Genomic DNA, 27,609 nt, shown 5'->3' on the forward strand with positions numbered 1-27,609 from the left:
TTCTTCTCTTTCAAATGTCCTCTCTTATTCCCTTTTATTTCCTAACCCATTCCTCACCCCATATCTTTACCTCATTCTTGTCCTCCCAGCCTAGATCCTCACTTCCTCCTCTGCCTCCTTTATTACTACCTATCTCAGTCCTTCTGTAGCTTCTCCTTTCCTTCTGTCCTTTCTTAATTCTTTCTTGCCTTCTTTCCTATCCTACCTTTAGCTTTTTCTTCATTCTTTTTGTTCCTACCCCGTCTTCCTCTTTGTCTCCTCACCTACACTTTTGTCTTTCTCCCTTTCTTCACTTGATTATTTCCCATTTCTAAGCCTTCCCTGCCTCATTCACTCTTCTTATTCTCTCTTTCCAGTTTCACATTGTCATTTTCTTCTCCACCTCTTCTGTTTCCTTCCAGACTTCCTCTTTTCTTTTCATATTGCCTCCTTTTTATTTCAACTTTCTTCCAGTATTTTCTTTGTGTACCTCCACACTCCCATATCCCTTTATTCCCAATTTTTTTCCTTTGCTACTACTTTACTCCCTCTGCCTTACTTTTTAATCCTACTTCCTCTTTTTCTTCTCAGATTGCTCTTTCCCTTCCTCTCCTACCTTCTTACATACATACAGTCTTTTTTTTATTCTTTATTTGTTTTTTTTGTTATTATTATAATTTTCCTCCTCATTTCTTTTTAAGGTTCTGGGGGGAATAGAGCACTGACTGAAAAGTTTTTTTTGTTTGTTTTTTTTAAACTTCCAGTTAAACGCAGGTTTAATACAATAAAATGTCACCTCCTGCTTGTGGGACCGCAGCAGTAATTTTTACCTTCAGAGCTGTCAAAGCTGTGGGAGGATAGGTCAGACCAGCCATGTTGGACGTCCGTCTGTACATCCTGTTGTCACACAAACAGATAAAAATATCACGCACAAATCTCACACATAGATACAGGCAGTGGCATGCATATAAACACTCCCCGCACAGACCCCCCTCCAGCCACCCTCCTCCACAGTTTGTGACCAGGATGGATTGTTTGTTGTCATGGTAACCATGTTCTAAACACACACACAGACACACACACACAGACACACACTGAGAACGAGCGCTGCCTCGGTGCAGTAGATATTTTTTGATTTCATGCGTCATTAAGCTGCAGCAGATGAACTGATACCGTTCTATCACTGCGAGTCATTTGCAATATAATGATAGTGGACTTCATAGTTTCCTTATACGGTCCCCGTCTCCAGCCCGCTCGCACGCTAACATTGTTACACTTCATGTTTGACCTCTTAATCACATCTGTGTCGGAGTCAGCCGGATGTTTTGTGCAGTTGGTTTTGAAGAAAACCTGCGACTGTTTTCTTTTCTGTGTGCAGGTGTGCCAGATTTCTGCTGCAGATAAAAATAACTGCAGTGACTAAAGAGCTGAAACTGTTCGTTTGAAGCAAACATTTGACAGGATTTTTGGGGGAGTTTCAGTGCTTTTCTGCACGGCCAACAGGTCGTAAGTTTAATAATCATAGAGAGGGTCTGCCTCAGGGGTGGAAACAAACCTTTACATGACACTGAAGTGGCAGGAAATACTCTAATGATGGGAAAATGTTACTGTAAAGATTTAACTGTGTTTATGCTTTAAGGAACTGACATCATTTACACAGCTAAGATTGTAAAACAGAACAAAACAATGATCTACATGTCCAAAAAAAATTCTTTGGCATGATCAGCTTCGGTTCCAGTGTGTTGTCCATTTAATGGCCTTTAATGTGTTTCTTTGTGTTTACTACTAATGCTTCTCATCATGTGTCTCCCAGGCAGCAGCCTCTGGGCTCAAAGATGAAATAAATGCAAAGTGCCGAAAAGTGCAGGTCTTCTAATGGCCAAAAGTGACTCAGTCCCCATAGACTCACATGTTGAATTGCAAAACATCAGGCATGAGCAAAAAAAAACAAAAACTTGAGCCTCTGTAGATTGTTTCCAGAGTCAAACAGAAGGATAAAACAGGGAATGCTTTCCCATCTTTGCCATTCCCACCTTCCTCTTTTTCTTCTCAGATTGCTCTTTCCCTTCCTTTCCTTACATCCTCAGATACTTTAACAGTCTTTTTTCATTCTTTATTATATTTTTTAATTTTCCTCCTCATTTCCTTTAAAGGTTCTTCGGGGGAAAGAGCTCTGACTCAAAAGGTTTTTATTTGTTTGCACTTCTGAGCAAACGCAGGTTTAATATGATAAAATGTCATCTCCTGCCAGTGGGAGCGCAGCAGTCACTTTTTCCTTCAGGAGCCGCATATTCAAGAAAATTCTTTGGCAGGTGCTTGACTATAAAAGAAAAATGTCAGTAGCAAGAAAAAGGCAAAGTCTGCACAGTCCTGAGCTTCTGCAGTGTTTTTATTAATATTTAGCTGTCTTGGTTTGTAGTTCATTTAGCTCTATGGAGAGTTTCCCACCTCCACAACATTATGGCCCCCATTAGAGTCAAACAGCAGGATAAAATAGGGTCTGCTTTACTGTGTGATTGACGAGTCACTACAGTATGAGAATGCAGAATCCCTCAGTCACACCCGCCCCTTGCACAGTGCAATATTTGAGAAATACACTTAAAAACTGCCTAGAATGCTAAATTAGCTTTTGTTCATTTTTTTTAATCTGAGGAAGGTTTTACAGAGTCATATGTGACATTCCAAAAGCATTAATGTGTTATTATTACTGTCATGGTCCTCAGCCAGTGTTTGTGTTGTTAAATGTGTTTCAGCTGCGTGGTTTTGATTCTTGTTCTTGGTTCTGGTCGTTTTGAGTTTTGTATTCTAGATTATTTCTCTTCATGATTTTAGTCTTGGTCATGGTCCTGCTTCCGTTCTATATGGTAATTATGTAATTATGTATTATTCCTTCAGGGTATTTTTTCCTGCCCTCCTGTGTTCTGTGTCCCGTGTTCTGTTACTTCCTGTTTTATTCTGTTAGTCATTAGTTGATTCTGTCCACCTGTTTGTTCCCCGGTTGCATCGTGTTTTCCCACTTTTCCCCTGTGTATTTAAGTCCTCAGTTTTCCCCACTTCCTCACTGTGTTGTCCCTCATCCTCCAGCGCTGTGTTCTGCTCATGTTTCCTAGTACATTTTCCTGCTTCCAGTCCAACTCCGTATCTTGTGTTTTTGGTGAAAACCTTCAGTATCAAAGCTGTATTTGAGCTCACGTCGAGCTGGTTTTGTGTGCAAATGGATCATCAGGTTCTAATGAAGGCCATATACAACTGGAGGATCACTGTTGTCTGCAGTGTGATTGTATGTTGTAGCTTTAAGAGTAAAGTAAGCAAATTTTTAAAAAAAGAAAAAAGTGGAAACTGCAGTTATTCAAAAGTACATTTGAGGAATGTGGGATAGTGGTCATAGTAATTATGTTGAAAGAAAAGAACAAGACAATATAATTACAAAGGAGGTGAAGGTGGCCTGATGGGTCCCTCCCACTTCACAACGCTAATGGTTAATTTAATGGTCACTACAAAACTTTGTAGTAATTTAACATTGATTTTTGTATTTTAAAAAGAAAAAAAAAATCTGTCATTATTAAAACTGAATATCTCTGTATTATTTTCTTTTTCTTGTGTTTTTGTGTGTTCTTGGTTTGTTTTTCTCTGACTTGTTTGTAGAGTTTACATGCTGAAAAAGACGCCTGCAGGCATGTACTGTATATCAGTAGTGACATGTGTGCAGCACACATCATGCAGTGATTTGTCCCGCAGGACTTCTTTGTTCGAAATATGTTTTTTTTTTTTTTTGCTGAAAATGTAAAGCACTCCAAGAGTGTTATTATATAAGAGTATAATGGGCGAGGTCAAAGGTATTTCATTATTTTCTGGGTCAGAGCACCTGTGAGCACATAAAGGATCAAAGCGAGTCTGTATATAAATTCTCGCCAAGCTCTGCGGCCATTTTAATCCTTGAATAGGTTTATTTTCACAAGTCAGTTAACAGCTAATGGGGTGTGAAGCAGCGGCACTTAGAGTTCTCTGCAGTTTTATACACATTGAACAATGATTTCAAATGTGATTTACAAAGCTTACCTAATGCCTGGAATGTTTAATGGCCATTAGCAGCAGTTAGAGTGGGAATCTGATTGCTGGTGCAGCTGCAACAGCGCTTTCTCTATTCATGAGCATTTGTTTTCAATGCACAGAACCTAACCGCAGCCTTTTAGAGAAATTATCTGACTGAAACAATTCTTGATTTTCTTAATTTTTTTTTCCCCACTGCCACATCCCTATAATATTTCTAGCATGCGCATTTGGAAAGAGAAGCTTTGTATTTAACTGACCGCAGCAACATTTACCTCTCTACAAATATCCCAGCTTGCACTGCATGGACAATGCTCCTGAATCTTGGCTTCTCTTCAGGGCGACGCTTGGCCACACCCATCTTCCTGCTGAAGGTGCACGCCAGCCAATCACGCACTTCGCTTGGCACTGACTCCGCCTGCAAGTCACTAAGCTCATCTTCAGTGTCCAACAGTCGCCTGCAGAGAGAAACAGTCACATTTTGGACAACCAAAGCTTTATTTTCTACACAGCCATCCATCCAACAGACTGTTCAGCCTGTTCAGTCTCACCTGGTCTCATCGGTGTAGACGGCATCCAGCATGGCAGCTGCAAGCTCCAGGTGCCTCCGGAGCTCCTGCAGGTCCACCACACCACGGTCCATCTGCTCCAGGACCGCCTTCAGCCTGACAGCACAAACAAATATACAGTACATTACACTTGCATTGAGTAAACACAGGCAAACAAGAAGGAAATAACCAGAGACATAGGATCTGTCTTTGTTCAGTTATTCAGTGGTTAGAGGCTCAGTGTAATAGGGTTAGGATATATTTATAATTCTGTCAGGACCACTTTTTTAAAAAAGAAGATTGTTGCTTAAATCTGCAGTAATTAATATTTGTCAGCACAGCTTTGTTCTGGGGCCTCCCTGTCTTTCCCCCTGACACAGCGGAGCAGATATTAGCATTAGATATGACATTAATTAACTGCATGGAATGAATCTGGGTTGCAAACCAGCTTGCAGAGGCAGCAGTAACTGCATGCAGGCTGAAGAAGCTTAAATGTTGGTCTGTTGTCTGATGTGTGATCAGCTGATCTGAACATTATGCTCAATTTTCTGTTAGATGTACTTTAGTCACATAAAACAGGCACTTCTAATTTAGTTATATGACACTGGTTTTATACTTTTATATAATCAGGCGTCTTCTTGTCTTGGATGCTGTGCATATCATTCTTCATATTTACAGCTTATATTAATGTCACCTGTGCTGCTGAACTATCAAAGTACTCCTGCCTCTTTTCATGTATTTTTACTTTTTTGTTTTCCTCATTATTGACTTGGGTTATTTTTATCACTGTGGAGCTAAATTTGTCGACTGGGAGGATATATTTGGTATGACTGTTCTAGGCTGAAATTAAAAAAAAAAAGTATTGTCTTGACTCTTTTTTTAAAAAAAATGCCCAATAATTCAGTTCCTGAGCGTGTCTCAAAGGGAGGTGCAGTACGTCTCTTTGGTGAGAATGCAGGTGTCCAGCTCATTTGAACAATCCCATTAATGTGTTTCTCTGTGTGTCAGAAATCAAAGTGACTGTACTCATTTACTGTACTCTACTGGATTTAAATGTACATATACTGTGTACAAACACACACACACACACACATATGTATCGATTGTACACCTCACAGCATCAATGACATGCCTCAGTGGTATGCCTTTAGAAATCCTCTCTGCAGATTTCACACACCTGCTAACTTGTGGATTTTCATTCTTAGCACCCACACAGATGCTGTCCTGTTCACACCACAGAACCAGAACATGAAAATCTGCTTCCTCCAGATGGATGCATGACAGTCTGCCTCCTGTCAATCAGCTGACACCCACAAACGACTGTAGTCTCCTCCAGGAAATAAACATGCTGTCTTGTAGACTTTGTCTCCCTTGCGTCTTTGCCAGCCAACAGTGCCCTTATGCCAGTTTAAAAAGTTCTTAAGTTCTCTCAAGTTACATCTCAGAGTATCGCAACCTAGTAGCTTGATAGTATAGTGGTTTACACATTTACCTAACAAGTGAAAGCTCCCCACTTCACTTCCAGGAGGAGACACAAATCTCTTTGGGTTTATGTCAGGAAGGACAAATACTGTAAAAATCTGCCATATCAAGCTGCTGTGGTGGCTTCTTGTGAATAAGGGAGGAGCCAAACGACGCCATCACAAACTACTGATGTTACTCAAAGTGTTTTGCAATTAGTTTTCTCTGCTGGCCTAGAAACTACAACTGTATATCATTAAAAAATTAATTACAATGATGACTTTGTTTGGTTTTAGATTTTAATTCTATATTTCAATGTCAATTGAAGGTACAGTACTGTGCAAAAGTCTTTAACCACTCTTCATTTCTTTATATTTCATAGGGAAAATGGGAAACAGGTTCTGCAATTTATTGAAACGTGCAAACATCCATGGAAACAATTTAAACAACAAAAATAGAGTCTGTATAATTCTAACAAGCTTGAAAGTCAATAGTTACGATACGATCACCTTTATTCTTCGACACAGTCTGAACTCTCTGAGGCAGCTTTCTTGTCATTTCTTTAAGTAGTCTTCAGGAATAGTTCGCCAACATTCAAAGTTCTTCTTTGGATGTCGGCTGCTCTGTTCTATGTCAAGATGACCCCAAAATGCTTAAGTAAAGTTGAGATCTGGGCTCTGGGGAGACCAATCCATGACTGATAGTGTTCAGTTGTGTGTTTTTCTAACCAACTTAGTGCATTGGCAGTGTGTTTGGCATCTTTGTCATGCTGAAAAATGAAGAAACTACCAATCAGACTTTTTTCAGATGGTATTACATGGTGGATCAAAATCTGAATGTACTTTTCTGCATTCATAATTCCATCAATTTTGACAACATGACAGAGTCTCCACTGTGTTTTACAGATGGTTGTACACTTACTGTTGTTCCTCTCTCCTGACCTCCTCTGTACATACTGACAACAATTTGGCTTCACCACTCCTTAAAAGTAGCTCCAGACGAAATCAGCACAACTTGGAAAATCACCATCTCCAAATCTGATTATATTACATGATAATGGTGATAGGTGATAGGTTTTGCAATACACATTCATCCTATTGATTAAATGGCAATAAAGAAATCTGGGAGCTCTGTAAGAAGATTAGCAATACTGACTTCCTTACAGGACCAAAATCAATGCAGATATGCAGCAGGTGGCACTGCTGCTGATCTGCATGATTCTGAGATGGCGATTTCTCAAACATGTGCTGATCTTATCAGGAGTTACTCTTAACCCTTTATTTATCATGGGACTACTGGCAAGCACTCTGTAAATGACTGTAACTCCATTATTGTTTGTGCTAGAAAGAAAATTCTAATTGTATCCAAAAGAAGAGAAGATGAACTTTATGGGTATATTTGGTCTATCATGGTAGAACAAAGTATTCACAAGGTAGTACTGTCTGAACACAAACAGAAAAATCAGCTTAAGAGTTTACCATATGTGCTTCACATTACCATAACTCCTCAAACATTTAGGACTACAGAGAACATTCAAATGGTTCATGAAAGATGAGAATCATTTTGTAATTTTACAGCCAAAATTGCAAAATAATTCCAGGCAGCCTGTATAATGTTTGGGTGATAAAGGGATAAGACCTGCTGACACTGATTTTCAGTCCAGTTCTTGTGTTATTTGGCATAACCAAGGCCATAGATTTGGTATTAACATTGGTAAGGACTTGAACCCAATGCAAAGGGTCCCCCTTGGTTCCGAATTGGGGTCCGGTGGGGATCCCCTTGGTGCCAAATTACTAAGTTGGCAACACTGATTGCAGCTGTACTTGCTGACATGACAGTGACCCCCCCCCCCCCCACACCACACACACACACACACACACACACACACCCACCCCAGAACACGTATTAATGGGGGAATTCTGTGTTTTTAACTCTTGGTGTACTGCAGAGCACGAAGTGTGATATTTATCCCGGTTTCCCTTCCTTAAGAATGACTTTTTGACAGCCAGACAGAGACCATTTATTTTTTAATATTTTTATTTTTATACATATGTTTATTGATTATTTCCATGTACTAACACAAACAAACATAAAAAGTAAAGTACAATGACAACAACAACATTAACATTGACATTAACCTTAACCTTAGAGATCATTTCTGATGAGGCTTCCATGGATCAATGGAAGTGCCAGAACCATCTCTCAGGTTCTGTGTCAGGTTGATGAAAAAGTAGCCAATACCCAAATAAAAACTTTGAAAGACCTTAAGAAGAACTATTGCTATAGACCACAAAATTACAAAAAAAAACGGCTCCTTGGAAGAAAAATATCAAGAAATGAGGGGTCACTCAAGACTTTTACAAAGTACAGTATGTTGGTTTATGTTTAGAAAATCTCATACTCCTAACTTTAGAATTTTTTGCAGGGTGGTATTCATAAAAGAAATACTAAATATGCCTTCCAACACTTCATCACTATCAGTGGCAGATAGTGATGAAAGAGGTATTCAGGTCAACAGGAATGGTTGCTCTGGATGGATGGATGGATGGATGGATGGATGGACATCTTTAACTGCAGTACAAAGAGATGTTTTATGTTTACAATGTAGCAGATGATAAAGTGATATAAAGACTCCACTGTGGCCAAGCATTTTACCGTTGCCATGGTGACCTAACACCGCCCTGTAAACTGGATGAAATCTGTTTTAGTTGCTATGGTTATAGCTGAAGTCAGAGTGGGAGACAGTGAAAAAGATAACTTCGAGACAGCAGATATTCAAGCGATTCAGGTGTGTCATTTTCAGGTGTCAATAACACAGCATCTCTTTTTCAAAAACATTAACCCCTTAACTGGCAGCAAAAAAATCACCTGACAAAAACTACATAACGCCTTCTGGTTATTATTGGCTCTGAAAAACCCATTTCATAGCCTATTAATCGGCTGCGTCTGGTCCGCGGGCCGAATGAAGTGCATTTATATGGCAGGCTAGACCCGCCCATTTTGACTGACACCTCATTCGGCCAATAATGTTAAGAAATGGGTTTCCCAGAGCCAATAATACTCAGAGGGCGTCACGTAGCTTTGTCAGGTGATTTGGTGCAGCCAGTTACATGATTGGCCGAATGACGTGTCAATAAAAATGGGAGGGTCTAGCCTGCCATATAAAAGGGACTACAAACGGCCCGTCACCGGGCCCTTGCCAGTTAAGGGGCTACATTATACCAAGTTGTTATTAGTTATTATTAGCAGCGGTTGTTGACTCTGACAAATGTCATTGCATGGAGGTTAGTTGCTGCAGGGTCAAAGTGTCTGATGCAGTATGTTTGAAACTATTTCAGTAAAGGACAGAACCCTAACCACAAAATTGAAGTCCCATCTCAAAAACCTGATGCTGAGGCCTTTGTCTCCTCACCTTTTTAATCCCAGGATAAAGCAAGTAGGACTTTGTCATGGTCCTCCAGTCCTCCTGTGCCACACCTTTGTGTTTCTCCTGAGTTCCTGCCCTTTGGTCCTGCTCACCTGGAAGTGATAATCATCTAATTTCCTTGCTGCGACTTAAGATGAAGGAAAATCTTCAGTTGATGCCTGGTCATTGCACTAAGAACTGCTCCAAGAACTTTACTTACCCGTTTTTGCCTCTGCACAGAAATCTGGTCGTGGACCTGACTGAGTTTCTGGGAAAGAGATTATTGTCAAGAAAGGAGACTGCGGATTTGCCTGTGCTTGGACCTTGGACATCACTAACTGGACATCCCTTTGCCTCAAGCCTTGTGATTGACTTTGCTATAAATAAACCTTTTAGCTTTTCTTCAGAGTCCCATGTCTTGAATCTAACCCAGGCCAGGAAGATAGACTCAGCGGACTCAGACCCTGTGCATCGGTCCCTCACTTTTCAAGAAACCCAGTTGGGAAGAAATAAATTCATGCTGTGCCATATCTCTGGACAACAGGACATAGTCATTCAGAAGCTCGCTGAATTTGAAGGTATGGGCAATTTCTCCGTTTTCTAACCTTTCCGATGCAGATTCACGTCTCACAGCTGCATGCCCTTGGTCTCACGTCACCCTGGATTTTGTGACTAGTTTGCCTCCATCTTCAGGTAATACAGTAATCCCCACTATTATTGATCAATTCAGAAACTGCTCATTTCATTGCCCTGCCTAAGCTTCCTTCCACTTTAGAAACTGCCCATCTGCTAATGGACCATATCTTCTGTCTGCATGGAATCCTGCTGGACATTGTTTCAGATTGGGGCCTTCAAGTCACCTCACAGGTCAGGAAGGAGTTCTGCACAGGTGAGCTTTCCAATGAGGAATAACAACATTCTGGATCACGTGTGCAGCAACGTGAGGGATGCATACATGTGGGAGGGATGTGGGCATGTGCCCTGCCCACATTTTGGACAGTCCAACCATATTTCTGTGTTCCTCTATCCAGTGTAAAGGCAGCTCCTAAAACAACTCCCCAAGTAAGTAAAAGTATTAAAGTTTGGAGTGAAGACTTTGTGAAGAGTGAAGACACTGCTTTAATACCTCAAACTGGGATGTGTTTAAGAATGCTGCCCTGACAACAGGACGGTTCAGCGGATTTAGAGCATCAGTGGTTACCACTTGCATCAGCACATACATCGATAATACTGTCCCCACCAAGTGCTGCAAAATATATCCAAACCAGAAACCATGGATAAACTGTGAGGTTCATTCCATACTGCATGCACGCTCCACTGCATTTGCCTCTGGTGATGCAGAGGGCTACAAAAAGGCCAGATATGACTATATAGATCCATCAGGGAAGCCAAGAGGCAGTACAGATTGAAGCTGAAGGGATATTACAACTACTCTGATTCCCGATGCATGTGGCAGGTCTTGCAACACATCACTGACTTTCAGCAGAGTCACAGCCAGCCACAATGCACTACCAGATGAGTTGAATGAGTTCTACACTCACTTTGATACCCTCAACTCCAGCCAGCGTAGAGAGATTCTACTACCGGAGGCAAAATGGAGCTCTTCACTCACTGTGATAGCGACTGAGGTGTGCAAGGCCCTGAGGAGAACCAACCCCTGAAAAGCAGCTGGCCCTGACAACATCCCCAGCTGTGCGCTGAGGGTCTGCTCTTCAGAGATTGCTTTTTACAGCTCTTTTTACAGATATTTTTAATTTGTCCCGCTCCCAATCATCTATGCCTACATGCTTCAAGTCCACCACCATAGTGTCCCTCCCTAAGAAAAATAACACAGCCTGTTCCTGACTATCATCCCATCACACTCATTTCATTTGTAATGAAGTGCTTTGAGACGATGATCATGTCCCATATTAAAGGAGCCATTCTGGACACAATAGATCCCCTGCAATTTCCATATCATCAGAACGATGCTGCTAATGCAGCCATCTATACAGTCCTCTTACACCTCGAAAATAAGGACACTTATGTTCGAATGCTGTTTATAGACTACAGTTCAGCATTCAACACTGTCATCCCAAGCAGACTGGTTGAAAAGCTCTTCACCCTTGGACTAACACCCTCCCTCTGCTGCTGGGTATTGGACATCCTTACAGACGGACCTCAGGCAGCCAGAGTTGGTACCAGGACATCAGGCACAAAGACAGTGAACACTGGGACCCCGCAAGGCTGTGTGCTCTGTCCACTCCTCTACTCCCTCTTCATCTACGACTGCGTCCCCTCCCAGAGCCACACTTCAATCTTTGAGACCCCGTTTACATGAGAATGTTTTCACATGAAAACGGAAAAGTTTATACGAGAACGGCGAAAAAATGATACTTTTTGAAAACGAGCTCCAAAGTGGAGCATTTTCGAAAGGCTCTGGTCTCCTTTTCCATGTAAACGGGCAAAAACCCTACTTTTTGAAAACAGGGGCACTAGCACATGCACACTATGGTTGCGGCTCCTGTATCCACACCACAAGCTTGTGGCCTGGCAATAGGAACTACACCGTTTTCAACGTCTTGCGTTTCCTTGTAAACGGAGATCGTTTCTGAACGCTCTACTTTTCAAAAAATGAAATGACAAAACATCATTGTTTCCACTGAAAATGTTCTTGTGTAAAAGGGCCTAAGTTCACTGACAACACCACCGTCATCAGGCTGATTACTGGGGTAGAGGAAGCAGCTTACAGGTAAGGGTGCTAGAAAAATAATCTCTCCTTAAATACAGACAAGAATAAGGAGATGATTATTGACCCAAGGAAGAGGAGAGACCAGCACGCTCCATTATCCATCAACGGGAGTCAGGTGGAGAGGGTGAAGACCTTCAAACTCCTCTGCACTTACATTAGTGAAGATCTCACCTGGACCTACAACACACTGCAGATTGTAAAGAAGGCTCAACAGAGAGTCTTCTTCCCAAGGAAGGTGAGGAAATTTGGATTACCCTCCAAGCTCCTCAGCAACTTTTACAAATGCACAGTGTAGAGCATCCTGACAAACACACATTGTGGTACGGGAACTGCACTATTCAGGACAGAAAGGCTCTCCAGCATGTCATCAAAGCAACGCAGTTCATCTTTAGAGTTGCCTTCCCATCATTACAGGACACTTATAAAACCGGGATAACAAAGAGGGCACACATCGTCAAGGACCGCACCCACCCACAGTGCACACTGTTCACACTCCTGCCGTCTGGCAGACGTTACAGGAGTGTAAAAGCAAGAACAACCAGAATAACAAAGAGTTTCCACAGGCCATCAGACTATTGAACCACTGACTAATGATCTGTGATTACCTGCCTTAACTCTCAAAACGGACCTGTAGACCTGCAATTTTGCACACAATGGAACACAAACTTTATCTTACACTCAATATAATACAATCCTATAAAATAAGACGTACATTCTGAATGTATCTAATAGTACACATAATTGCACCTTAAATTCTGACCGTACTCTACCTTTCATCTGTATTTATTGTACTTAGTTTATTTATTTTTTTATATCCCTATTATTCTTTTGTTTTATTTTAACTTAGTTATTTGTTTTAATTGTGTGTAGGGTACTCGCAAAATAAGAATTTTATTGCTCAGCATAACCACTGTATTATGTGGTGGATATGACAATAAACTTGTTGATTCTTGATTACTTAATTATCAAAGAGTTACTGTATCCAAAACTGCTGCAGAAAGGGTTTAATGATCATTAAAAAAAAATGTTTCAGAGACCAAGGCAATACTGTTTAATGTCTGTAGATATCCAACAAATAGTCCAAAACCTAAATATTTCTTGTTCATTGTTATAAAGCAGAGAAAAGCAACAAAATCTGATATTTAGAGAAGCTGAATTTTTTTTCTCTATTTTGTATTTTGCATTCATAATACCACTGTTATCCAAATGGTTTTCTGCTGAACAGCTACTCAAGAAATCAACTGCTGTATCAGCTCCACATGACAGCAACTGTGTGCGTGTGTGTCAGTGTGTGTCTTACCTTTGCGATGTACTTTTATATTTCTGCCTGTAAACCAAAAAAAAAAACAAGAGTTACTCAAATCAGCCAATCACACCATGAGTGTCAGACTGTCAGTGAACATGTTTGTGTTGCAAGTTTTTCACCCCAAAAAATCTGGCTTCACATGTTAAACGTTGGTGCTGCGTCCACAGTTTCTATACAGTTTGACTGCACACCAAAGCTCTCTGTGCTAATGTTGATGGGTTAGTTGGAAAATGCTGCCTGGATTTACTGAAGAGAGTCAGTGGGTTGCATTACAGAGAGCAGAGGCGCACAAACACTGTGTGTAAAAAAAAGCAAACTGTCTTTTCCATTAACTTCGAGATGGATGAGAATGACACGCAACCATGGGAGCTTCACACGACAAAAGTGGCAACTGCTGTTGCCTCAAAAGGCTTAGAAGATACACAAAATGGAAAATGGAACAAAACATCAAACAAAAGGACTCGAATTTAAACTAATAAATGTTTTAAAGCTAAACCAGGACAAAACACTTCCTTCATTCCTATAAAGTTTGGAACGTCTCAGACAGGTTATTAAATCATGTTTTCCAGCCATTTGTGTACAAGGACGGCTCAGACAAACACTCGAAAGCTGTGCAGCAGAGGTTTTTGTTCTGGGAACAGAGCCTTCCCAGCAGGGTGTCAAAGAGTTGAACGTGGAGAGTGGAGGTGAAAGGAGCACATGAATGCTGGTTATTTTCTGGAGATTTTCAGCTGATTTGGTTGCTTTTCAACACTGTCAGGGCTTCCAGGAAAACAGCAGTGGCTCATGGAGGCAATTTAGCTACTTTAAACCCGTTAGTATCAGATTGCAGCAATTTGCATCAAACATGGTGCTTGCTATGAGTCATAACACAGCCAAATATGAACCAGCAGATATAATACACCTCCTTTTAGATTCAGTGTATAGAGGATGTCCTGCATTCAACGTAAATAATTAATCAGCCTGATAATCAACACATTTCTACATTTTTCTTTTAGGATCAAAGCAGTCCAGTGGAACTGCTAATAGGCAATTCAGCATAATTTTGGATACATTGCTAATAATGTAATGAAACTATAACAGTTTATGTTAATGACTGACTCCGTGCAAGTAAAGCTTTTTTTTCCCTGCATCAACCACAGATAGTATGCGCCCCATCCACCTTTTTTTTTTTTTTATCTTTGAATACATTTATAGTGTCACACTCCATTTTTCTCATCAATTTCTCGCAGTGTGATGGCTGACACTGAAGTCAGTGCCTGCAGCTCAACATTTGAATTCACTGAGGTTGATTATTCCTGTCTTTTACGAAAGGGGATGGGAATGTTTTCCCAGCAAAGTTGCATCAATAAAATGTTTGGCAGCGTGTAAATGCACTCCCCAAAACACAGATGCCTGAAAGAAAACTCCAATCTGAGGTAACAGCACTTATCAAACGACATTCTTAATTTTGTGATACTGCAAAGCTGTTGCACATGATTGCGTTTTGCTGCTGAGGGAAGCAGAGCAAAGCCACCCCATGCAAACTGTTCTCTGGTAAAGATAGAGGCCACATTAATGAAGGGTATGCCTAAATATAACTTTGTAATGACAAATGATTTGCTGGGTGAAATCAGTCTGCAGATTTAGCAGCATTTGAAGGTTAAAGAAGCTGATTTCACCATCATGGACCTGCAGCTTAAAGCTGTGTCACAAACCTGTCCTCTTATTTATAGGGTTTCAAATAAATAAGTCTCACATCGACAGGTTTATGGCAATAATGAGACACCTCACTCACAACTAATTTGTCATGTATGGAAACTTAATCAAGTTGTTATACTGCCTATGGAGCTCCAATTCATGACAACAGTGGTCTCGTGGTGCTTTATGTTGTAAAGAAAAGACCAGCAACAATCAGATGACCCCTATGAGCAGCACTTGGCAACAGTGGGAAGGAAAAACTCCCTTTTAATAGGAAGAAACCTCCAACAGAACCAGGCTCAGGGAGGGGGGGGGGGGGGGGGTCATCTGCCGCAACTGATTGGGGGTGAGGGGAGGGAAACGGGACAAAACACATGCGTGGAAGAGTGTGTCTAACCCACACCACGCAGTGAGTGAAAACTAAACACAAACTGTAATCTCCTGGCTGACTTTTGATTTATTCCAACCTATTTATGTGAACTTTATCACTCCTTAAAAGATGACTGTCATCTCTTTTGCACTCTTTTGTACTGACAGCAAAGAAAAGGAAATAATATCAGTCTTTGTAGTCATACTGTTGGTCTACAGGTGGGGAACTTTTGATGGTGCAGGAGAAGCAGCATCTAACAAAGCAGTATTTGTCATGCTGGGATGGAAACACTTTGAAATATTGACTTGTCTCTTTCACCTCTCTTTGCAGTGGTTATTTTACTCTTTGTAGTTGTTTGGCATCTTCCTGCTCATTTTATGGTCATTTTATGTCCTTTTGCAGTCATTTAGTCTCTGTTTTTATATGTCTGTCTCTGGTCATTTGTCTCCCTGTAAAGTTTGTGCTTGATGTCACTTGTGTCGGCACAAAATTTTTTTTGCCGACATTTTGAATCATATTGCAGCTTTGTGTCTCCTGGTAGTCATTGTGTTGTGTCGCTGTGTAGCAATTTTGTCTTTCTGTAGTCGTTTATGTATCTTTGTAGTCTTTTTATGTCCTTGAAGTTATTTTGTGTCTCTTTGCAGTAATTTAGTGCTTGTTGATAGTCATTTTGTGTCACTTTGAAATAGTTTTGCCTTATTTTATAGTTACTTTGGTTCACTTTGAAGTTGTTTTGTGTCACTTTGTAGTTGTTTTGTGTCTCTGTGTAGTCATTTATATTCTCTTTGTAGTTGCTCTATATTTTTCTCTCTTTGTAGTTGGTTTGAGAGTCTTTGATGTTATTTTTTTTAACAACAGATGTTAAAAGCCACTTCATAGCGAGGCTCTGGCCCATGGGGCCCTGACCACTTGGGTTTCTGGGCTGTGCCTGGCAGACCCATTCATTAATCTGCCTCTACTCACAAAAAAAAAATTTAAAATAAAACTTATCATTTACACTTTGTGGTGACCAAAATTTTGCTGTGGAGATTCCCTCGTTTCCCCACAGGTGCCTACAAATTTACACTGTGTATGCAGAAAAGTCTGACGTTATTTTACAGAGATATCAGAGATCAGCCATATCAATGTGCATGGCAATAAAACATGGCTAAATATAATCTTTTTAAAAAAATGATTAATATTAAAACCATTTGGTGTTTTTTACACAGCATCACTCCTTCCAAAGGTTTTACGGGTGATTTTGGTGAAATAACAAGGTTTTAATGGTTATTTCCATGTTTTGTCACCTTCCATAAATGTGCAAAATCCAATTTGCAATAAAGTAAAGTGTTACCACTTCATTACGTTTTAATGAGGTCAGAAGAAAAGGGGAAAGAAATAAGGCTGATTTTACCACCATTGATACCATGCAAAGCAAAGTCAATGTCAGCAAAATGCAAGCGTTAAACCACGCATCAGTGAAACAAAAGCCCTCTCAGGATGTAAATTTGAACAGCAGATTACCCCACAAGTAGATGATGACGATCTGAACGCTCCATTTGGTCTGAAATTAGCCAGTCACAGCTCTGGAATCTGACCTCAGCAGCTAATCACAGCTCTGACACGTCTCAGCTTTGAAATGCGACTGCAGAGACCTGTTATTTCATGGTCGAATGGTAATTGTACTTCGGCCTGCGTGGGCGGATCGGGGCTGAATTACAAGGCTGTATAAGGCACGCTGATCAGTGCCAGGTCGCTGCATTGTTTTCTTAGTCAGATAAAACTCTGCGGCAGCAGCGATAGTGACAGGTGAGGACAGAGAGTTTCTGGAGAATGACTCACCCCTCTATCATGACTTTTCCAGGCTGACGCCTCCGGTGGGAGAATTTGCATTCTGCTTCTTTACCTTTTTTTCTTTGTCCTCATACTGGTATTTTGTGATTTCACCTACACATTTTCTTCCCTGCATCATTAACTCCGAGCATGTGGAATGTATTTGATTCTATTGTTCACGATTCTGATTGTGATGCATAACTGCAGGGCACATTTTGGGTGTTTTTTTTGGTTTGGTTTTTGTTTTTTAATTGTTAACTCCATCTAAACCACCCACGTCTGGACCAAGTGTCCTGGAGAAAAAGCTGAACCTCCATTAAAACTGAAGCAGTTAGATAATAAATTGATAATAAACCAACCCCGGAGTGCGCACAAGAGCTACACAGTACCAGCATTTTGTTGTTTAGTTTATTTCCAACAATCTTGCCAACAATGATATCCATCAGATTGGTCCTAAATTTGATTTTGGAAGCATTAAAGCAGCCAGATATTCAAAAACAGTTATCAAGATCTGTTTGTGCTTAGTATCTGAGCTGGTACACACAAGCTTGGTGTCTTATTTTGTTATGTACATCTTCAGGTGACTGAACATTAAAAATATCCATATTCTGTTCTCATAATTGAACTTTTTCCCGCTGATTTCTGCTCTATAATGTTCAAAAAAAAAGGTTTTTTTCCTCACCTTTTCACCAAAAGCCTGCTGATTTAGAAAAGGCATGCTTATTATAAAAACAACAAACAGCAACAAAAACGTGCATCACAATGTGTACAAAATACAAAAGTAAATGAAAACCTGTTCTGCTCCCTTTTTGTCTCCTTACAGAGTTTACTGCATCAAAATGCTCTGCTGTTACCACGGAAACGAGGGTAAAAAATGTAAAAAAAAAAAAAAAAAAAAGCATTAAAAAAAATATCTCCACACTTTTTGGTTTTCTAGTCAAACAACATCGGGCAACATTAATCTACATTTATTCTTTATCTGTCTGGTTAGAAATAATATAATGAAAAATATGAAGACACAATGGGGCACACAAAAAATATGAAACAGCTGGTTTTGTGACCACTTGAATGGGTCTTCATGTTGTATTCATTTGTAAGCTTTGTGGGTTTTGTGCGTCACTCACATGCTTTCTTTAATTTCGAGAAAATTTGGGATAATTTCTAAGATTCAGAAACCTGCCTACAGGTGTAACAGGTTTTAATAGAGAAGTCAGCATCACGAGGCCTTTCTAAATACAGAGTTCCCAAACTTAGAAAGGGTTGTGCTTGGAAAGGTCAACAGTGACAGGAAGAATGTCTGCAAATGGAACAGCAGCTCTGCTCTGATAATGATGATGATGATGATGATGATAATGATGATGATGATGATACAAATGTACCTGGCAGTAACGTGATGAAGTAACCTTAATACAGTTATTTTTTTATTAAAGAGAAAGAGTGCGGTCTTTTGGGGGAAAAGTGATATAGACCACAAAGCCTCTCTTCATTATCTCATTTTATGGAGCACTTTCAGTGCCTTTTGTTTTTTTAATGAGTTAATGACTGCACATGCATTATATTGACAAAAGTATTCACTCGTCTGCCTTCACACACATATGAAACCTGAGTAACATCCCATTCTTAATCCATAGGGTTTAATATGATGTCGGCCCACCCTTTGCAGCTATAACAGCTTCAACTCTTCTGGGAAGGCTTTCCACAGGTTTAGGAGTGTTTATGGGAATTTCTGACCATTCTTCCAGAAGCACATTTGTGAGGTCAGACACTGATGTTGGAGAGAAGGCCTGGCTCACAGTCTCTGCTCTAATTCATCCCAAAGGTGTTCATCAGGTTGAGGTCAGGACTCTGTGCAGGCCAGTCAAGTTCTTCCACACCAAACTCACTCATCCATGTCTTTATGGAGCTGCTTTGTGCACTGCTGTGCAGTCAAGTTGGAACAGGAAGGGGACATCCCCAAACTGTTGCCACAAAGTTGGGAGCTTGAAATTGTCCAAAATGTCTTGGTATGCTGAAGCATTAAGAGTTCCTCTCACTGGAACTAAGGGGCTGAGCCCAACACATGAAAAACACCCATAACCCCCCCCTCCACCTAACTTTACACTTGGCACAATGCAGTCAGACAGGTACCGTTCTCCTGGTAACCACCAAACCCAGACTCATCCATCAGATTGCCAGATGGAGAACACGTCTCCACTGGTGGCTGAGTTCCCAATTGCTTCCACTTTGTTATAAAACCACTAACAGGTGAATATTTAGTAATGAGGAAATTTTATGACTGGACTTGTTGCACAGGTATCATCCTATCACGGTACCACACTGGAATTCTCTGAGCTCCTGAGAGCGACCCATTCTTTCACAAATGTTTGTAGAAGCAGTCTGCATGCCTAGGTGCTTGGTTTATACACCTGTGGCCACAGAAGTGACTGGAACACCTGAATTCAATGATTTGGATGGCTGAGTGAATACCCTTTCAATTGAATTCATCCATCCATCTTTTTCTGCTTATCAAATTCAGGGTCGTGGTGAGACTGGAGCTTATCCCAGCTACCATATGGCGAGATGCAGGGTACAGCCTAGACAGGGTACCAGTCTATCACAAGGTTATTACATTCAACCATTCACACCTTTGGGTGCTTGGTTTTATACACCTGTGGATATGGAAGTGATTGGAACACCTGAATTTAATGATTTGAATGGGTGAGTGAATAGTTTTTGCAATATGGTGTATGAAGAGACCAAAGTCTAGGTGAGCCCTGGGTCGGTCAGAACAACTATATCTAAATGAAGATTGTTTTTTCCATCTGCGGTCATTTATATTTGGCTCTGCTCTGAGAACCTCCCCACCCTTCCAAATACATACTATGGAGGCAAGCCTGACTTTGTGGTTTGTCTGAACAAACTTGAACTTGCACTCTACATGTTTAAGTTGATTTATATCAAGTAGATTTATAACTGTGATGAAAACAGTTAGCTTCAGACAAACTTTTACTCAGAGGACCAATAAAATCCACAGGATTCAGCCTTGGAGAACATGAATGTCTATACGGGTGTTCATAGCCTTTCAGCATATTAGCTGTGGAGATATTTCCATTTGTGGTGCGCCACTCAACAGACTGAAACATGTAAAGAAGCTTATGCTTCTATATTCACTCATCTGTCTGCATTCCTGGGGATCTGGGCTGCTAGTCTGTTCTTTATACTACGTCCACCTCCCCATGGTGCCAAACTTAATTCGGGCCCAGTCTGCAACCTAATCAGCCTCTGTCCTGTGTGCTTTAAATCTCACTTCCCCCCCCCCCATCTCCAGCTCATCCTGGCCAGATAGAGATCCTCCACCTGCTTCACCTCTGCCACCACCAGCGTCTAGACTCCCAGTCGTACTTCCTACCGTTGCTGGACTCTGTTCTGCTATGTAGCTTCATTGGAGTCTAGTTGCAAAACAGTTTATTAATCAAACTCTGTATTTCAATAAATCATGTTCAGCTCCTTCAGTTGATCTCTCTTTACTGAACTTCTGCTTTGCAACCCTGAGTCTAACCTCACAGGCTGTTAGGTCAGAGCTGCTAACCATTCTTGAGTTTAATAAGAATTCAGGTGCAGCAGCGGATTTATCCACAGGCACAGAGGGGAACACACGGGCACTCAGAGTTTCTGCTCACACACAAGCAACATTACTCTCAACCTACAAATGGCTGTTAGCATTACTCGCTACCCAAAATAAAGCCAGCGTTGTTGTTTTATCTGTGACCTTTTTTCTCACTGAGCAGAAGAATCCTCCAAAAGCAAACCTTGGAGTGTGTTCACTCCGCATGACGGAGTTCCCCTAACCTCAGAGTTCAGTCCTGTCAGGTTAGTAGACATGCTTCTGTGCCGAATCCTGCATCTTTATTTTTACACCTCTAGTGTTTCGTTCTCACTGTTGACAGAGAACACGTTCACTTGCCAATGTTTATTACAGGATTTGGCAAAAATGAAAGACTTGTCTTGGCATCAGCTTCTTCAACCACCGCACCAACTTCTGCTGGTAAATTTCTGTTTCTTTTTCTTTTTTTCTCTGATCTTTTCCTCTGTTGCCAGCCAGTTCCAAACACAAGATGCTGTATAGCAAGTCTGTTAAACAGAGCAGGAGTAGCCAAGGGGCAGAGATTACTGTATGTGTGTTTAATGGTAATGATGCCGTGCACATTTCATTTAACTGCTGATGAGAGATGCTGTCAGTAAACCAAATACTGGCACTGACCTTTTCTCCCATAATTTAATAAATGAGAAGCAAGCACCACAGGCATATAATTCATTGTGCAGCTTGTTATTAGATATATTTGTGAAAAGATTATGGACACTGATTTACTACAGGACAGTTTAACTTGAGCTGTCAGATAAATGCAGTGGTAAAAGTACTGTACTCTCTGAGACAGGCTCAATGTGTCAGACCAGCAATGTCTCAAGGCAGTTCATGAAATAGCATTTAATCTATTAATTCATATTTCTGGACATGCATTTTCCCCATCCCCACAGTAAAAATGCTTCAGCTTAACTTAAAGTAATGCAGTAGAATACGTGCTACTAAAGGCACCTCACATTTTATTGTCCACTTTAATCTCAATCAAGGTTCCATTTTTCAGTTTGGCAGCATACAAAATATCAGTTGTTGTTCTTGACCTTGTTTAAATCACATTTCTGCAGACACTCTGGCTTCCTCCCACAGTCCAAAGACGTGTTTGTTAGGCTAATTGTCTGTGGACGTGGGGCAGATTAATTGCTGAAAGCATCTGTGTGAATTCATAGTTAACTGCGGCCTGTAATCCAAAATGCTTTGACTGGTCAGTATGACTGGAAAAGCTCCAGTCCATTGGCCAAAAATGCATTCCAACAACCACTACTTGCACGAAGCTGGAAAAACAGGCCAGCTGACTGCATCCCTGTATTACTGTATAACTGTATTAGCTCATTAGCTATAATAACATTTTAAATGTGGTATCTATGATGGTTATTATGCTGTGTTTGAATGATGCCATGTTCCTCTGTATTTCCTTGTTACATATTTTCCTTTGTTGTTATTAGATATTTTTTGTCTAATCAGGTAATAAGAAAATTGAATTAATAAAATCTACAGTAGATGTTTAACAGCAGGCATTCCTGCTGCTGCGCTGCTGAGAGAATGTGAGGCAGACAAAAACCAAAGTCCAGAAATTATTGTTAACCTCTTCACATTCCCTTTAATTTCAATCAAAAAAGCAGATTTCATTTATCTTTGTTTATTTTCTGTGACTTTTTAACTTGAAGATGTCGCGCTGTGTCCATTCTTTGAGTTATTGTGCTTTAATAATGATGCAAGCAGATAATACACTGTACCATAATCTACTCTATTTTCAAAACACTTGCATGTGTTTTACTTCTGTGCAATATTTCATCACTGTACTGTGCAAAATGTGTGTGTGTGTGTGTGTGTGTGTGTGTGATTGTTTTTTTTGTTTTTTTGGGAATACAAGAACGTGAGAACGATGTGACCTACGATGCTCAAATTCACACCACAGATGCATCTACTAAAAATCTCAGATGACTTAGTTCTTACCACAATAATGCCAATCACAGAACATGACATGACAAGTCAGGCTCATATGCCCCCCCATTCAGATCTGCTGAGCTCTGTAATTATGCGTTGTGCTTCCAGTGGATTTGAGCCACCTGAAGATTCTACTGCCAGAAGGCGGCAGTATTGTTTTTATTCTATTTTACTCTATTTATCTTGTTTCTTTTTGCTTTTACCCAGTTCTATTGCTATCCCTATTCTGTTGGTGCAGGATTAATAAAGTCTTATCGTATGCTCACTTGTAACATGTTCATAAATTATTAAGATTTTGATAAAAATGTAAATCCACACAGTGCTATTGCCACAGGCTAAAGACAGAAACATCATCACTAAGGGGGAGAAATTCCCTGGTGGACTGGACGGGTCAGACCCTCGGGCTTGTGTGGCTGTGCTGAGCATCAGAAATTATTCAATAAACTGTATTTTTCTGAACATCATTTTAAAAGATAGTTAAAAGAAGTTAAGATAACGAACACTGAGAACAGTGGACGTCTGGTTGTTCTTGACTACATATCACTGATTTTCGTTTTGTGTGCTCTTGGATTGCAGGTTGGCTGGGTTTTCCCATGCTATGTCACAAATCCTTAAGATCTCTTTGACAAATCAGAGTCATATATTTGTAAAGTGTAGGAAACACCAAGCCGGCATTTTCAGTTTTAGTCTTTTGGGGGGAAAATTGTAGACTGAAACTGAGAGAAAAAGATGTAAAACTTTAAGCAGCTCATGGTGGACAAATTCTGACTTTCCACCAGATGCTGATCATGGTTGAAACAGATCTGGCTCACTGTCAGCTTTGTTCGGGGGGACATCATGTTAACAAAACAAAGGAGTGTGGGGTGTACATTATGGACATTTTCACAGCAGACACACAGACCAGTCACAGCAGGGAAATGCAAAGGTGTGTTAGTGATGGCTGCATTCCACTTGGGGAGATCCTGCTTTTGTGCATGACAGTTCATCGTTCAATTTCAATTTTATTTATTTAGTGCCAAAACACAACAGTCACCTCAAGGGGCTTTTTATTGTAAGGTAAAGACCCTACAATAATTACAGAGAAAACCCAACAATCAAAATGAGCAAGCATTTGGCAACAGCAGGAAGGAAAAACTCCCTTTTAACAGGAAGAAACCTCCAGCAGAACCAGGCTCAGGGAGGGGGGGTCATCTGCTGCAACTGGCTGGACGTGAGGGGAGGGAGACAGGACAGAAGACACACTGTGGGAGAGAGCCATAAATCTGCTTTAAGGGACAGTTAATAGCACTGATCCATCAATGCTTTCCCTACACTGAAAAGTCAGGATGTCTGCTGTTAAACAGATTTGCTGTCTACAATATCAAAATATGCTTTAGAGTACTGCACTGATATATATGTGGACAGTTTAAAAACAAGAAGAAAAAAAAAACAAGGATAATCAGAGCAGCAGAACCAGAGACATCATTATTCCTCAGTCCTCCTTATTTCCTCTTTATTCCTCCTTGGGGTCTACGTTATTGCAATGCAACCTCACAGAGATTAAGGGAACTTAATTCTTACAAACACCGCACACCTAGGTCTTTTTTCACTTGTAAAGAAAGCCTTCAGCTCCAGATGATGCCCTCTGGAGATACAACAGTGTTTCAACATATGCATTAATGCTCTCCAACAGCTGTAAACATGTAAGAAAGACAGGCGTTAGACTTAAGTGGAACTAAGAGGACCAAACCAAGCAAAGAGCAGTTAGTGAACTGAAGGCAGCATGCAGAGAGCGCTGTCCAGACATTTTGTGTACGAGCCTTCAGAAAAAAAAATGTTGCTGCTGAACCTGCAGTTGAAGCCTGAATGTGTGAGCTGTGAGCCACTGAGGGATCAAACTAAAGAAAGGAAAAAGCACAAAGCTTACTCTTCTTAGAGACGCTGACACATTTGTGCGCTTACTTTCTAGCTTTGAAGATGAGTGTCGCGCAAACAAATACAGAAGACTGGAAAAGTCGTGTAATGCTAAAAAAACAAATCTTTGGTGGAACATGTCACAACTAATGAGGTTGATTAGTTACATAATTTGGTGCTTTAATAAAAGATTCCCAGGATGCCGAGTCTTTCAGAAGTATGGAGGGGGGGGTAACCACTCGGTGAGAAGGTGCATGAATAAATAGTGCAATTATTGAACAATGTTTGTCAGCATCAAATTGTAAAGAATTTGGGGGTTTTCTTAGTCTCCTGCAGTAGATAAATTATTACGTTTCTGAAGCTTGAGGAGTTTTTGTAAGTTAATACTGAATGAATGTGAATGTGATTTATAGGCCCTCACATACCATTAAAATGACAGCGTTCATTGATGCATCCACTTGGATGGAAAGTAAAACTTTATCAGTCAAAGAAAGAATATTTAGACTTGATTAAGTGAAAAATTGTCCTGCAGTCTGTTTGGTCAAAATTGGGATTGTTTTTGGAAATCACTAATTTGCAAATCTATGAAGGCACCATGAATGCTGATTAAGACACATTCACAGTAAAAAGAAAGTACACACGTTTTCAATTCTAAGGTTTTACAGATCATGAAATAATGAAAATAATCTAGCCTTCAGCAGGTCTTAAAATTTGCTAAGAACAACCAAAGATGAACTACCACATGATATATTTCATCTTGTCATTATTTATTTAACAAACACAGAGCCAAAATGCAGAAGCACTGTTAAAAATTAAGTACACCTGTAGTGCTGCTAATGAAATGCACTTGATGAATTCATTATCAGTAAGTGGGACCGCCTCTGTAAAAGCAGAGGTCTTGGCAGTTTGCTGGCCTGGAGCATTGGAGTACCAGCATATCAGCACAAACACCACATACTAACTGTCCACTGGTGGTGGAGGGGTGATGATTTGGGCTCGTTTTGCAGCCACATGATCTGGACACCTTGCAGTCACTGAGTCAATCACAAACACCTCTGTATACCAAAGTATTCCAGAGCCAAATGTGAGGCCGGCTCTCTGACAGCTAAAACTTGGGCTAAACCGGGTCATGCAAAGCAAATCTAGAACAGAATGGCTGTAAAAGAAAAGAATCAAGGTGTTGCAATGGCCCAGTCAAAGTCCAGACCTCAGCCTGATAGAAATGCTGTGCCTGGCCTCAATTATACTTTATACTAGTCTGCTTGGCTCCATTCAGGTCTGAGTGTGAGGGTTTTTTTGTGACTGTGTGCACCCATCCACGGGGACTTTATCTTATAGTGCAACAACTGCACATGTGCCCCAGGAGGCAGACTTCAAGCATCAAAGAAGTATAACAGGGATGACTACTCAGCCATCATGACCCCAGATTTCTGTGTTCATGTCCACAACAGAGTATAATCAAGGCTTAACACAGCTGTGCGTAAACGAATGCCCGGAAACATTAATGAACTAAAACAATATTGCACAGAAGAGCCAAACTGATGTGAGAGACTGATGACAGATAACATTTACTTCAAGTTATTACTGCTAAAGGTGGATCTATATGTTTTTGAATCATTAGACGTACTTAGATTTTCACAGCAGCACTTCTGCATTTTGGCTTAGTTTTTGTTAAATAAGTAGTGACACACACACACACACGCACACACACACGCATGCACACACACACACACACCCATTTAGCTGGCCTGGATGAGCTGGAGGATACAGCTGGGGATAGGGAGCTCTGGGCTTCTCTGCTTTGGCTGCTGCCTCTGCAACCTGACCTTGGATAGGCAGAAGAGGGTGGATGGATGGATGGATGGATGGATGGATGGATGGATGGATGGATGGATGGATGGATGGATGGATGGATGGATGGATGGGTGGACTGATTCACACCTTTGGAATCTTTGGACTGTGGGAAGAAAACCCACGCAGGAACAGGGAGAACATGCAAACTCCACACAGAAAGGCCTCGCACCAGTAACATTCTTGTTGTGAGGTGACGGTGTTTGCAGTACCTGAGCATGATGTGTATAAAGACATACACTATACTGCCAAAAGTATTCACTCAGTCATCAAAATCAATGAATTCAGGTGTTACAGTCACTTCCATGGCCACAGGTGTATAAACCAAGCACCTAGGCATGCAGACTGCTTCTACAAACATTTGTGAAAGAATGGGTCGCTCTCAGGAGCTCAGAGAATTCCAGTGTGGTACCGTGATAGGATGATACCTGTGCAACAAGTCCAGCAGTGAAATTTCCTGAGTGTTAGTGGTATTATAACAAAGTGAGAGTGACTGGGAATGGCATCTAATAACTCAGCCATGAAGTGGTAGGCCATGTAAAATGACAGAGCAGGGCTAATGGATGCTGAGGTGCATAGTGCGCAGAGGTCACCAACTTTCTGTCAGTCACTACAGACCTCCAAACTTCATGTGGCCTTCAGATTAGCTCAAGAACAGCGCATAGAGAGCTTCATGGAATGGGTTTCAATGGCCAAGCAGCTGCATCTAAGCCTTACATCACCGGGCACAATGCAAAGTGTTGGATGCAAATGTGCTTCTGGAAGAATGCTCAAAAATTCCCATAAATACTCCTAAATCTGTGGAAATCCTTCCCAGAAGAGCTGAAGCTGGTATAGCTGCAAAGGGTGGACCTCATATTAAACCCCATGAATTAAGAATGGGATGTTACTCAAGTTCATATATGTGTGAAGGCAGATGAGCAAATATTTCTGGGAATATAGTGTATATAGATTAAACA

General features: G+C 40.7%; 1 protein-coding gene across 1 annotated transcript in view; it reads right to left on the reverse strand.

Moving 5' to 3' along the window:
• LOC115800843 (phosphodiesterase 1A, calmodulin-dependent) overlaps positions 1-27,609 on the reverse strand; it is a 40,618-nt gene that overhangs the window by 11,177 nt on the left and 1,832 nt on the right. The window contains exons 2-5 of the mRNA XM_030758407.1: positions 13,476-13,502; positions 4,581-4,694; positions 4,305-4,487; positions 810-876 (exon numbers count right to left, since the gene is read on the reverse strand). Coding sequence (XP_030614267.1) covers positions 810-876; positions 4,305-4,487; positions 4,581-4,694; positions 13,476-13,502 — 391 coding nt within the window. The remainder of the gene's footprint in view (positions 1-809; positions 877-4,304; positions 4,488-4,580; positions 4,695-13,475; positions 13,503-27,609) is intronic.

Source organism: Archocentrus centrarchus, chromosome 21, assembly GCF_007364275.1.
Source record: "Archocentrus centrarchus isolate MPI-CPG fArcCen1 chromosome 21, fArcCen1, whole genome shotgun sequence".
NCBI classification, from domain to species: Eukaryota; Metazoa; Chordata; class Actinopteri; order Cichliformes; family Cichlidae; genus Archocentrus; species Archocentrus centrarchus.